The 13,716-nt window shown below is 54.9% G+C and overlaps 1 protein-coding gene across 1 annotated transcript in view; it reads left to right on the top strand.

Annotated features, from left to right (window-relative positions):
- Positions 1-13,716, top strand: part of CCDC57 (coiled-coil domain containing 57) — a 120,364-nt gene that overhangs the window by 91,585 nt on the left and 15,063 nt on the right. Inside the window, exons 19-20 of the mRNA XM_012656358.1 lie at positions 2,699-2,851; positions 4,540-4,762. Coding sequence (XP_012511812.1) covers positions 2,699-2,851; positions 4,540-4,762 — 376 coding nt within the window. The remainder of the gene's footprint in view (positions 1-2,698; positions 2,852-4,539; positions 4,763-13,716) is intronic.

Raw genomic sequence — 13,716 nt, 5'->3', positions numbered from 1 at the left:
GGGGGACCTGTGTCTTGAGCACCCAGAGCGTCCCTGCACATGGTCTGCCCGACCCTGCGACGGGACGTGCTAGGGAGCAGGGGCACATCAGCTGGCACGAGCTGAGGGCCTGGGGTGGCCCCTGCGCTTCTGCCCTCCCGGTGGTTCCAAGAGGCTGCAGCAGCTCCCAGCATCGCGGCAGAAGGTGGAAGGTGTGTTCTCTCCTCGTGCTGCTGCTGCTTTTAGTCGAAGAAGGAGGAGGTGACCCCCGGAGCTCCCAACAGACCTGCACTTCCTTCTCGTGGGCCGTGTGGGTCACATTCCCCCCACCCCGGCCGTCACCAGGCGACTGTCTTACACTCCGCACCCCAGGAGTGAGGTCACCCCCTGAGAGCCTGCTGCCTGGAGCCGACTGTCTTGGGGTCTCCTGGCAGGAGAGCTGGGAGGGGCTACAGCCATCTCAGGGTACGTGTGGGGAGCTGGGCCGCGGGGCCCAGCCTGCAGGCCAGAGGTCAGCTGGATTGGCACAGGTCCATGGTGCTTTGGTTCACCTTACGAAAGATTTAGTTGAGAGGAAAAGATTGAAATTACTAATGTAGTGTAGTTGCTTAATTATCTGTGAAGTTTCTTTGTGCTCTCCTTGTGTCCTGAATATTTGAGCATGAATAATTACCTATGTGATATTCTTGCTTTGTGTAAGAATACTTTTTTTAATAAACCTGGAAAACAAGCCAGGTGCAGGGGCTCACACCTGTCATCCCAGCACTCTGGGAGGCAGAGGTGAGAGGATCGCTTGAGCTCAGGAGTTTGAGACCAGGCAGAGCAAGAGTGAGACCCCGTCTCTACTAAAAATAGAAAAAATTAGCCGGGCATGGTGGCACATACCTGTAGTCCCAGCTACTCAGGAGGCTGAGGCAGGAGGATTGCTTGAGCCCAGGAGTTTGAGGTTGCTGTGAGATAGGCTGACGCCATGGCACTCACTGTAGCCCAGGCAAAAGAGTGAGACTCTGTCTCAAAAAAAAATTAAAACCTGGAAAACAGAATTTGTGAGCAAGGTGAGAACGTAAGAGGATGAGCTCTCTGGTTAGGTTAACATCCCGGGTGAAGCACAGCGTGGGGATCCCTCCCAGACAAGCAGTCTGCGAGCTCCGTTCTAGAAACTGAGATAACTTTCCTCTGCTTTTCTTTTTTTACATACTCAGTGCATCGTTAGTGGCAGAGTGTCAGTACTACACAGTCATGAACAGAGTTAAAAATAATAGTGAAATGACACTGAGATACTCAACAACTTGGTGGCATCTACATTGATGACCTGAAGAGCTGCCGCAGAGCGTGGCGTTCCCTGGAGACGCAGGCGGTTTTGCTGGACTGCAGCTTCTTCTTGGTTTTGAGATGGGACCAGAGCCCCGCCTCTGCCCTGCTGTGTCCACACCCGATCCTTTGCCAACCTGTCCAAGCCCCAGAGTAACCCCGTCCCAGGGGAGGCCTGGACGGCTGCCTGGGGTTGGGGTTGCCCCAGCACCCCACATGCAGCTCCTGGGAGGGTCCACCTCTGAACCAGGCCTCCTGTCTCACTGTGTTTTTGTGACAGCCTCAGATGGGTCCCCTGCACAGCCTGGCGGGTCCCAGCCTCCAACCCCCACAGGGCTCCACCTGCCCCCACCCACCCCCCACCCCCATGCCTGCCCATCTCCCACCCAGCTTCCTCCCTCCTTGCACTGGCCCCCAGGCCAGGCCCTTTTTCCTACTTATCTTGATTTTGTCTGCTTCAAGAATGTCCCTGAGGGAGGGGCACTCCCAGAGAGCTAGGATTACAGGCGTGAGCCACTGCACCTGGCCAACCTGGAGATTTTAATGGCATAAAATTTTCATGTCGTGAGATTTTTTCAAGTATTTTAAAAATGTAAACAATTCTTCTTAGATTACGGGCTGTACAAAACAAGGTAACGCGCTGGACTTAGCCTGTGTGCTGTTGTGTGCTGACGTCTGCCTTAGGGAAACTTCTAAATACGTGTGTCAGAAGAAATCTTTGCCAAGCCGTCACGCAGATGCGCCTGTTATCCATTATATGACACACGTATGCTGTAATCTGGACCTCTGCTTCCTTCTAGTATATCAAATACTTTATTAAGCTTTATAATATGAGCTTTCAAACTACAAAACTATCATGTGCTCATTACAGCTCATGAAATAACTCTTCAAACTCGAGAAAAGAAGACTGTACGGGGTCCCTTTTTTGGTTCCTCTTTATTTCTAATAGTAAATGGTGCCATATAGAAGAAATAGGAGGAAAATACAGAAAAGAACTCCTACAAATCGATAAGCAAAGGACAGATAACCAAGAGAAAAGCAGGAAAGGGCAGGATCAGGAGCTGCAGGGAGGAGTTTCAAGAGGTCACTGAGTGTGAACCAGAGCCCTCGGTCCCACGCGCCCGGGGAGGGACACGTGAAGGGCGAGGATGTGCACGTGCTACGCGGGTGGAAATCAAAGCGTTAACTGAACGTGGCCAGGCGCAGCTCGGTGGCAGTGGTCGTGGGCGCGCCTGCGCGGGGCTGGAGGGGCTGGTGCCAGGGCCCTGCCCGCGGCCGCTGCTCACGGCTCTGCACGAGTCCAGCTGCCCAAGGTTCTTCCTGCTTTTTCCTGTGTTTCCTTTCACGCCCCTCAAGCGATGCCCCTTAATGCTCCCTTTTGGCTGCTTTTTCTCAGTCTTCCCTGCAGGGCAGGGTGGAATCGAGCGTTGAGACGCAGGGTGGGCAGATTGGCACCAGCTACGGGACCGACGATGGGGCCCAGCCCCAGGAGTGCCAGGGAGCTGCCCCCGGCCAGGCCGAGCCAGGCTGCCCGGACCCTGCAGAGGAGGCTGCTCCTGCGGTCAGGTGCGCGGTGTTGGCACCTGCTGTCTCCTAGAAGGATGTGAGAGGAACTTAGATTGACTTCAGGAAGCCTGTCAGATTTGTCCTGGCTAGTGAAAGCAAGCATGTCCCTTCCTTTTGGCCTGCCACCAAATGGAGTGAGTCCCTAATACCAGAAATTTGGGGAAGGCATTTCTTCCTAATCTTGTGGGAAAGCTCGTTGGCGTACACCATCAATGACACGTGAACACTTGAATTCCTTTTATTTAAATTTCCGCAACAGGATACGAACAATGCTAAGAAAGAATGTTTTTCTGAATACCTGGTAAAGAGCCGACCCCACTCAACACAGAGAGTCAGCAGAAACGGTATTCCACGATGCCCTGAGGCAGGAGTGGCCGCGCCCATTCAGGTACAGATGGGCCGTTGGGTGGCCAGGCAGTTGGTACTGGGTGAAGCTGGGAACGGGGAACCTGAGCACTCTGGCTTCTTAGGAGATGGCCTTGGCCAGGTGCAGTGGCTCACGCTGTGATCCCAGCACTCTGGGAGGCCGAGGCGGGTGGATCGTTGAGCTCAGGAGTTCGAGACCAACCTGCGCAAGAACGAGACCTTGTCTCTACTAAGAGTAGAAAAAATTAGCCAGGTGTGGTGGCGCACACACCTGTAATCCTAGCACTCTAGGAGGCCAAGATGGGAGGACGGCTTGAGCCCAGGAGTTTGAGGTTGCCTGAGTTAAGCTGAAGCCACGGCACTCTAGCCTGGTGACAGAGCGAGAAGACTCTGGCTCAAAAAAAAAAAAAAGAAGATGGGCCGGGCGCGGTGGCTCACGCCTGTAATCCTAGCACTCTGGGAGGCCGAGGCGGGTGGATCGTTTTAGCTCAGGTGTTCGAGACCAGCCTGAGCAAGAGCGAGACCCCGTCTCTATTAAAAAAATAGAAAGAAATTAGCTGGACAACTAAAAATATATATACATTTAAAAAATTAGCCAGGCATGGTAGTGCATGCCTGTAGTCCCAGCTACTAGGGAGGCTGAGGCAGGAGGATCGCTTGAGCCCAGGAGTTTGAGGTTGCTGTGAGCTAGGATGACGCCACGGCACTCTAGCCCAGGCAACAGAGTGAGACTCTGTCTCGGAAAAAAAAAAAAAAAAAAGAAGAAGAAGATGGCCTTGCTCCGAGCGTTTGCCACTGACCTGTCACTGCAGGCTTCATCTCGAGTGACGAGTGGGCCCAGCAAGGATGACAGGTCGGTGGAAGGACGCTGGGACACCTGAAGCGCACGCGGCCCCCAGTGGCCTTCCTCTCCATGCAGCTGGAGCCACGGCCCTTTTGGGCCCGTGCCGTTCTTTTCATCCACACTCTGTCGTGACTGGGCAGCTGTTGTCCCAGACCTATTTTGTCCTTTATTTTTTATTATTAGTTTTTTCATCAAGCTGCTTTAGTTCTATAATTGTTGCATCCTTTAAATGTTCAGAGGAGCCCTGAGATTTAGGCACTGCCCATACCCCGTGTTCCTAGAGCCCAGACGGCTCTCCTGGATGTGCTCCCACCCCTGGTAGCTGCTCCCAGGGGTCCCGGCGGTGTCCCCTCTCAGGCCATGCCCCATCTTCTCACCGATCCAAGAGGGAGCGGATGGGGAGCCCTGCTGTTTCCCTGGGGTGGAGAGAGGGCAGCTTCCAAGGACGATTATGCCTTTTCTCACGTTTGTAGAAGCAACACAGAATCACCACGGTGACCTGCAAATCAGCTCACCAGAAAGAAAACAGGTCCCCAAAGCCAAAGCCACCCCAGGCTCAAGAATTCCCTGAGGAAAATGGCTGCCACACCCAGAGGTCATCTTCACTTGCCAGCAGTTCCCTGCAGGACACATGGAAGCTGCTAGACCTGGGGTCTAGCCCTTCTGGCCTCACCTCTCAGGACGACTCGTCTCCAGGTAGGAGGTGGTGGTGTGGGCCTGGCGCAGCGACTCCCGGGTGATGCAGAATCTCAGCGCCTGCCTCCCCTCTGTGCAGCGAAAATCCTGTGCTGTGGTTTAATAGCGTATGGACCCCAGAGTCTCCCCACCTCCCACTGGCGCCCGAGCACTCCCCTCTCTAAGCAGGGCAAAGCCCTGACTGCCGGCGCGGGCGGCTCCTAGCACAGCACCTCGCAGAGGCGCCTCGTGGCTCTCCTGGGATGGGATCCGAGTGCCGCGTGGGCCATCCTGTTGCTGCAGAAGAGACGGGCAGCTCTGTGAGTTTCGCTCCGTGAAGACCACGTCCTGTTCCTGCCTTGCAGGCCCTCCCCAGGGCTCGCTCTCTGTCTCCTAAACCGCACGCCCCAAACACAGTACTGGTTGTCACGAAGTTTTTAGGGAAATCTGTTTGAGTGGCCCCCTTTGGGGAACTGCGCGAGGCCACTGCGTAGCAAGAGTAGAGGCAGGAAAATGCACTTCCAGACGGGCAGTGACGCGTCCACGTGAGATGCGACTGCAGGATTGAGCCGGGGTCTGTCCTGTGCCGGCCCGTGGGGAGCATCCTGTCCCAGGCAAACAGCACGGGTGCCTGGCGTGGAGTGGACCCTCTTTCACCAAACACTTTCCCCTCGAGGGCCTCCGAGGTCATCCCCAATCCTTTGCTGTTACAGCAAGTGTTACAGCAAGTGGTCCCGAGGACAAACCGAGTGGCACACGGAGAGTCGGAGAATCAAAGTTTATTCGCCGGCAGGCTCAGAGGGGCCTCGCCACCAAATTCGGAGCCCTGTCTACCCGATTTTTCCCACTTTTATTAGGTTGTGGTGGTCTGGGGGGTAGGGTGTCAGGTGGTTAATGCCTGCCAGATAATAGGTTAGCTGATGTGTCAGGTAATAGGTTAATACTGTGCTGATGCGCCAGGTAATAGGTTTAGGGTTTTGCTGATGTGCCAGGTAATAGAGTGTTGATGGGCCAGGTGACAGGTTAGTATTACGCTGATGAAGGTCTTCGTCTCAGGTAGGGTCTCAGGTGGCTGACGTGCCAAGTAATGCATGGCACATTGCCACCTTATCGTTGCCACCACGGACAAGGCTACTGTGAATGCCTGGGCTCGTGCGGTAGCGCAGGGGTGGAAACACGGTGTAAGTGCCAAGGCGCTGCTTCGTCAAAAGGTGTCTACGTTTCTCCTTTTGGTGGCTGCTGTCACGTTGGCTCTGCTGGGACTGCGCGAGCTCCCGCTCCCACCCGCGGCATTTGAGGGTGCTGCTCACCCCAGACCTGCGCACTGTGGCCAGACTAACCTTGTCCAGTCTGATGTTTGTTGTTTCAAGTAGCATTTCTGTTAGGAGGTTGTGCATCTTTTCCTACGTTCGTGGCCTTGGTTTTGATCTTTTCTAGGTTTTGAGACATACTTAGGCCACCCCAAGCTTATTTCCCCATTTCTTCTGATTCAGCTCAGGTTTTGCTTTCTCGTGTTGGCTCCATGGCCCATTTGGGATTCATCGTGGGAGGTGTCATGAGGTAGGAACCAGACTCCATTTTGGATGGCCGTCGAGGTGTCCCAAGAGCAGTCACTGAATAGCCTGTGTTTCCCCACTTGTTTGAAATCCCATGTCCACTGCCGAGCTGCACGTTCTGCGTGTGTCGGGTCTGCGTCTGGGCGTTTGTGCTTCTCCGTCGACGCTCGTCCTGTTTGTCCCTGGGAAGAGGGACGGGTCCTCAGAGGGCAAGGAGGAAACACATTTCCCCTGTGCAAAACAGCCTCCGCCCTTCACCTCACCCCATGAGCACCCTTGGGCCCTGCGACGCCAGCACACGAGCGGGTGCCCGGCTGGCACTTGCTGACCAGCCTGATCCAGACTCTGCGTCCAGGGCCTCGTCGGTGCTGTCCTCGCTCCCAGCCCTCCTGGTGTCTGGCGGACCGAGGGTCTCCTCTTACACCTCTTTCTCGTAATTTCATCGGTTATTTTCATTTATTTTTCTTTCTGTATAATCTTTAGACTCAGCTTGTCTAAGCCTGGTTCCCCTCGCGCTGCCCCAAGCCCTGTCCTTGCTTTCTCAGGATTTGTTAAACTTCATCCTGATGTAGGGAGGAGTGACGTGACGAGGGTGTGTTTTCCGTTCCCGGTGTGCTCCGGGTTCGCCTCACCTCTGTGTGGTATTTGTTTGGTCTTCTCCTTCTTCCCGAGTTTGGCTGGCTGAAGCTGGCCAGCTCTGTGCTCCCAACACCCCGTGTCCCGCCCTGAGCTCCTGCCACCTGCCCCCTCGTCCCTCTCCACGCTCCTGCCACCCCCAGCACGTCCCGCCCTGTGCTCCTGCCACCCACCCCGCCACGTCCCGCTCTGGGACTGCCGTCAGCACAGCAAAAGCCCGAAGATGGTGTCTTTAATGTGCAGAGAGAAAACAGCTGTCAACCTAGAATCCCACAGCTGGAGGAATGATCTTTCACTAAGGAGGGCAAAAAAGACTTTTCAGACAATAAAAACTGAGGAACTTTGCCTCTAGCTGTCTCTCACTAGACACAGTTCAAAGCAGGGGTCAGCAAACTGTTTTGTAAAGGGCCAAACAACAAAGTGTTTGGCCTGGTGACCACACGGCCCCCTTGGCGGCCCCTTGGTGGCCGCTTTTCTCTGCGTCTAGCGGAGCAGCAGGGCAGTGGGCGAGGAAGCTGGGTACATGAGTGTTAGTTTCCTACTCTTTAAATTGCTTTGTTTTTTGTTTTTTTGTTTTTTTGTTTTTTTTGAGACAGAGTCTCACTCTTTTTGCCTGGGCTAGAGTGAGTGCCGTGGTGTCAGCCTAGCTCACAGCAACCTCACACTCCTGGGCTCGAGTGATCCTTCTGCCTCAGCCTCCCGAGTAGCTGGGACTATAGGCATGTGCCACCATGCCCGGCTAATTTTTTCTATATGTTTTTAGTTGTCCGATTAATTTATTTCTTTCTATTTTTAGTAGAGACGGGGTCTCGCTCTTGCTCAGGCTGGTCTCGAACTCCTGAGCTCAAACAGTCCGCCCGCCTCGGCCTCCCAGAGAGCTAGGATTACAGGCGTGAGCCACCGCGCCCGGCCCCAATTGCTTTGTTTTTTATTATTTGTCAAACTGTTCTATGTGCTTGTGTAGTTTGGGTATTGCGGGGTGAGGGCAAACTCTCCCCTTTCCCCCATTTGCTGAAAGGTCAACTCACAATCACGGTGGATTAGTAGGGGAGGCTTATCCATCCTGCGCCCCGGGGGAATCAGTGATCACCGCGTCCCCGCGCAGTTCCGTGTTTTTGTACCTGTCTCTGTCGGGGAGGGGAGATGAGGAGTGCGGAAGTTCTGCTTGAGGGGACAGATGAATGTATGGGGAGCAGATTGGCCCTTGGACGATTCTCTGTGCAAACTGAATTTTCCTGAGGAACAGGTATTATATTTAAATGACTTGGGCCAGGCCTGGTTGCATCCTTGGTGTGTTTTTTCCTGCAATGCACTGAGATAACAGGGGAGGAAGGGAAGCCCATTGTTTTTTTTTCCAAGGGCCTGTTAATCTCTCAGGGCCTAGTTCAGAATACCGAGGAGTCATATTTTGGGGTGAAATTTCCTGGGCTCCTTCGGTGTATTTTGTAACAAAAAGTTTTGAAGAGGGAGGGCGTGGGCAACTGCACGGGATGCTGTGGGGGTCCAGGAAGCTCAGGACAGAGAAGCAACCCTTGCTTTCTGCAAGGTGCAGGTCACTGCAGGTCTTCAGTGTGGGCTCGGTGGAGTGGCAGGATTGTCACCCAAGCTTCCTGGCTGCAGAGGCTTGAGGAGCGGCTGGGATGGACAACTCAGGGACCTTGGCTCTGAGAAGCGGCAGTTAAGAGAGGCCGTACTTGAGGAGGAGGTGTGGGGAGCGGGTCAGCTGTTGACAGGCAGGTGGGGACCCCGGGCCATGGCATGATTCCGGAGGGGAGGCGGGCAGTCTGAGGGGAGAAGCCCGGAGCAGGCTGGAGTTGGTGTTTGGCGCCCGTGGGCGGGGCTGCCCTCGGGCAGGACAGGCAGGCAGGTGGACGGTGGCGGGAGCTGCACTCGTCCAGCCTGCAGGCTGAGGACGCCCAGGTCAGAGACGAAGGCCTCGGTGGTCGCACACCGCAGGTGGCGGGAGGTGTGGGCAGCCCCACGAGGAACGCAGGAACCCGGTAGGTCTGGTGGGGGAAACGGGTTCTTCCTTTGAGTGTAATGCACGGCCTCGGGCTCTGAGCGAGGAGGGAAGGAGGGAGAGGTGTGGGAGGCTGGCAGAGAGCCGGTTTGTGAAATGGCCCATTGGCGAGTCGGGAAGCAGACCCAGTAGGGAGTGGAGTGGGCTGCACTGCGCTCTCTGTGGAGAGCAGGCCTCGCCTGCGGTGAGAGCAGGCAGCTGGTGGCCGCGTGCGACAGCACAGGTCGTCCTGAGGTGTGGAGCGTGGCCGCAGGAATGGCTCCGAGTGCCGCCATGGAGCAGCCCTGAGTGGCAGCTGCCCCACGGCTGGGACTAGAGTTGCGAGGGGGTGCTGTGAGCCAGTTCAGGTGCTTTGGCTACATGTCCCAGACAGCCCGTGCAGTGACGTGACGCAGAGCTCCCGGCCTTACCTCACCACAGCACCACAGAACGTGACGTGTTCCCTGGCACAAGGAGCCTTCCGGGGGGACCTGTGTCTTGAGCACCCAGAGCGTCCCTGCACATGGTCTGCCCGACCCTGCGACGGGACGTGCTAGGGAGCAGGGGCACATCAGCTGGCACGAGCTGAGGGCCTGGGGTGGCCCCTGCGCTTCTGCCCTCCCGGTGGTTCCAAGAGGCTGCAGCAGCTCCCAGCATCGCGGCAGAAGGTGGAAGGTGTGTTCTCTCCTCGTGCTGCTGCTGCTTTTAGTCGAAGAAGGAGGAGGTGACCCCCGGAGCTCCCAACAGACCTGCACTTCCTTCTCGTGGGCCGTGTGGGTCACATTCCCCCCACCCCGGCCGTCACCAGGCGACTGTCTTACACTCCGCACCCCAGGAGTGAGGTCACCCCCTGAGAGCCTGCTGCCTGGAGCCGACTGTCTTGGGGTCTCCTGGCAGGAGAGCTGGGAGGGGCTACAGCCATCTCAGGGTACGTGTGGGGAGCTGGGCCGCGGGGCCCAGCCTGCAGGCCAGAGGTCAGCTGGATTGGCACAGGTCCATGGTGCTTTGGTTCACCTTACGAAAGATTTAGTTGAGAGGAAAAGATTGAAATTACTAATGTAGTGTAGTTGCTTAATTATCTGTGAAGTTTCTTTGTGCTCTCCTTGTGTCCTGAATATTTGAGCATGAATAATTACCTATGTGATATTCTTGCTTTGTGTAAGAATACTTTTTTTAATAAACCTGGAAAACAAGCCAGGTGCAGGGGCTCACACCTGTCATCCCAGCACTCTGGGAGGCAGAGGTGAGAGGATCGCTTGAGCTCAGGAGTTTGAGACCAGGCAGAGCAAGAGTGAGACCCCGTCTCTACTAAAAATAGAAAAAATTAGCCGGGCATGGTGGCACATACCTGTAGTCCCAGCTACTCAGGAGGCTGAGGCAGGAGGATTGCTTGAGCCCAGGAGTTTGAGGTTGCTGTGAGATAGGCTGACGCCATGGCACTCACTGTAGCCCAGGCAAAAGAGTGAGACTCTGTCTCAAAAAAAAATTAAAACCTGGAAAACAGAATTTGTGAGCAAGGTGAGAACGTAAGAGGATGAGCTCTCTGGTTAGGTTAACATCCCGGGTGAAGCACAGCGTGGGGATCCCTCCCAGACAAGCAGTCTGCGAGCTCCGTTCTAGAAACTGAGATAACTTTCCTCTGCTTTTCTTTTTTTACATACTCAGTGCATCGTTAGTGGCAGAGTGTCAGTACTACACAGTCATGAACAGAGTTAAAAATAATAGTGAAATGACACTGAGATACTCAACAACTTGGTGGCATCTACATTGATGACCTGAAGAGCTGCCGCAGAGCGTGGCGTTCCCTGGAGACGCAGGCGGTTTTGCTGGACTGCAGCTTCTTCTTGGTTTTGAGATGGGACCAGAGCCCCGCCTCTGCCCTGCTGTGTCCACACCCGATCCTTTGCCAACCTGTCCAAGCCCCAGAGTAACCCCGTCCCAGGGGAGGCCTGGACGGCTGCCTGGGGTTGGGGTTGCCCCAGCACCCCACATGCAGCTCCTGGGAGGGTCCACCTCTGAACCAGGCCTCCTGTCTCACTGTGTTTTTGTGACAGCCTCAGATGGGTCCCCTGCACAGCCTGGCGGGTCCCAGCCTCCAACCCCCACAGGGCTCCACCTGCCCCCACCCACCCCCCACCCCCATGCCTGCCCATCTCCCACCCAGCTTCCTCCCTCCTTGCACTGGCCCCCAGGCCAGGCCCTTTTTCCTACTTATCTTGATTTTGTCTGCTTCAAGAATGTCCCTGAGGGAGGGGCACAGTCCTTGATCACTGTCCCTCCACATGCTCACTCAGGGAGCACAGGGAGATAATGGGAAGCACAGGCGTGGGGTCCTGCTTCCTGCTTCGCAGCCCAGGGATCTAAGAGTGTGATTGATTAGAGGACCGCATTGTTCAGAATGTGAGCTGTCTGTCCCTGTTCACCTTCAGGACAGACCGAGCTCTGCGTTCTGCTCTCTCCCTTCCTACTGCTCACTTGACCAGTCTTGTGAAAAAATGAAAAATATTGAAAAATAGACACTTCTGGATAGAAGTATTAAATATAAAGGCAGCTGTTTTCTCAGGTTGAAGTAACCTTCAGTGTAATGCCGATCAAAACACGGGATTTCTCTTGAACCCAAATAAGTGGATTTTCAAGTTCTAGAGCAATAAAAGTGCAGCGAGAGGTAATTAGCAGGACCTGGCTTCCTGCCACCATCAGCGTCAGCTCTGAATGTGGGGTGCAGCTCTGAATGTGGGGTGCGAAAGAGGAGGCCGGGGCTTCTCGGAGCCACGCAGCAGGCGGGCAGACAGCTGTCACTGCCTCTGTAGGGACCACAGGCTGCGACATACTCCAGGAAGTGGGATTGGTATTTACAAATGACTAGAAGAGGGTCAACCTTGGATGTGGGTGAAGAAATCACAGATTTCTAAGGTAATTGTTTTACCTCAAAAATAATCAAACAGGAAAGATATTCAGCAGCACACAAAAGCCACTCACAGCAAGGAACTCCGGCAGGTCACGCCGTCACACCTGTGGACGTGGGCCCTCGGCAGGGCCGTTGCAGAGAAGAGGCAGACTCGGCCTCGCCACGGGCAGCGCCTGCTTCCTGGCCCTCTGGCTGGGGGTGTGTCGCGCCCACGTCTGTCCCTGGCAGCTCACGTGCGCAGAGGGGGAAGGCTGCAGCCCCTCCGGTTCCTAGCGAGGCCTCCCTGGAGAAGCGAGCGCCCTGTTCCCCTCTCCCTGCCTCCCCGTCCTCGGTCCTGCGCCCTCCAGACCTGCGTGTGCTCTCTGAGCGCAGAGGCGTATTTTTAGACGTGTATATCTTCTCTTTTCAACGGCTTACCGCTGTGGGCAGCTTGCTTTTTTATTTACATCTGCAGTGTTTTTCTGTACCAGCCACAGAGCTAACAGAGCTTTCCGGTAGTTCAGTGACCACTCACAGGCTCACCTTTAATTGCCGCGTCTCCCACCTGCGTGGACCGCGCGGTGCCCGCCTGTGGGCGTGTGCGGTTGCGCCAGCACCTGCGAGGGACCGGCTGGGTCAAAGGTGCGCGCTGTGTGCGTTACCACGTCGCCCACAAACCCCTGGCCCGGCCCCTGCTCCCGGCTGCGGGAGTAACACCCCTTTCCTCACTCCAACACTGTTGGATTTTATCAATCGTTTTCTTTCTTTCTTTTTGCCAATCTGATAAGCGAAAACGGGTACTTCCTTACTGGTTTTAATTTGCAATTTTTAAACCCTCACCAGCCATTTCAATGTCTGTGTTAAGGTTTTGCTCCCTTTTCGGAGGCGACCGGGAATGCTATTCCGACGAGAGAAAAATGGGTGTCCGTGGTGATTTCTGAAAGTCGGCCATGCAGAGGGCAGACAAGCGTGTTCTAGGAAGGGCCTTTGGGGGCTGCAGCACTGGTGGGAGGCCGTGTGTCCGTGTCTATAGACAAATGGAGTGTGGGGAGCAAGGCCAAAGCCAGTACTGGACAGCTCCTGTGCCCACCTGTGCTGAGGTGCATAAGCTGAAGCCACAAAGCTACTGTGAGGGGCCCAGGGCATGCCTTGACCACCCAGGGTCATGAAGCCCACAGCCGTGGGTCCCAGGTCTCAGCCTGGAGTTCCAGAAGGGACAGGCTGACCCAGAGCAGTAGGCAGGAAGGCTAGGGTCAACCTAGGGTTGAAGAGGACCGTGGCGGGACCCTGAGGAATGCAGCTGCCAGGGTGGGTGGAAGGCGCCCCAGGGCTGCACTGCTGGATCTGAGCAGCCTGGAGAGACCCCCTTGTTCCCTACCCCATACTAAGGATGATGGTTTAGGGATAAAAATGGTTGTAACTTTAAAAGGTGCCCAATGTTAGTGCTGGCTCATTTTTCCTTTAAAATTTTATTCTTTTGAAAATTACATTAGTTTTGTCCACAAATGTTGAAATTTTTCCTTTAAAAAACAGTTGCACAAAAATGTTAAGATATGGTATGCATGATCCTGTTAACTGGCTGCTAACTCAAAGTTACTTTTCAAGACACTCCGTATGTGATGGGAACATTTCTGTGCAGATTTGTGCATTGAGGACACCTTGTTGCCGGACTTTTCTTATCTAAAGATCCAGAGGGAAAATAAGAACAAAAACAACCACTTCTTGTTGGACAGCCTCAATATTTGTGGCGTCTGCCTGCCCAGTGCTCACCTGGTGCCTGCACGACCTCACCTGCTCGGGACCCAGCAGCTCGCAGAGGTCAGAGGTCCAGGCTCTGTGCTCAGATGAAGACCAAGGCCAAGGTCACGTGACCCAGCTTGTGGCGTCAGGATGGTGA

Source organism: Propithecus coquereli, unplaced genomic scaffold (assembly GCF_000956105.1).
Source record: "Propithecus coquereli isolate 6110/MARCELLA unplaced genomic scaffold, Pcoq_1.0 Scaffold501, whole genome shotgun sequence".
Lineage (NCBI taxonomy): Eukaryota > Metazoa > Chordata > Mammalia > Primates > Indriidae > Propithecus > Propithecus coquereli.
This window is presented reverse-complemented; position numbering and strand designations above follow the sequence as displayed.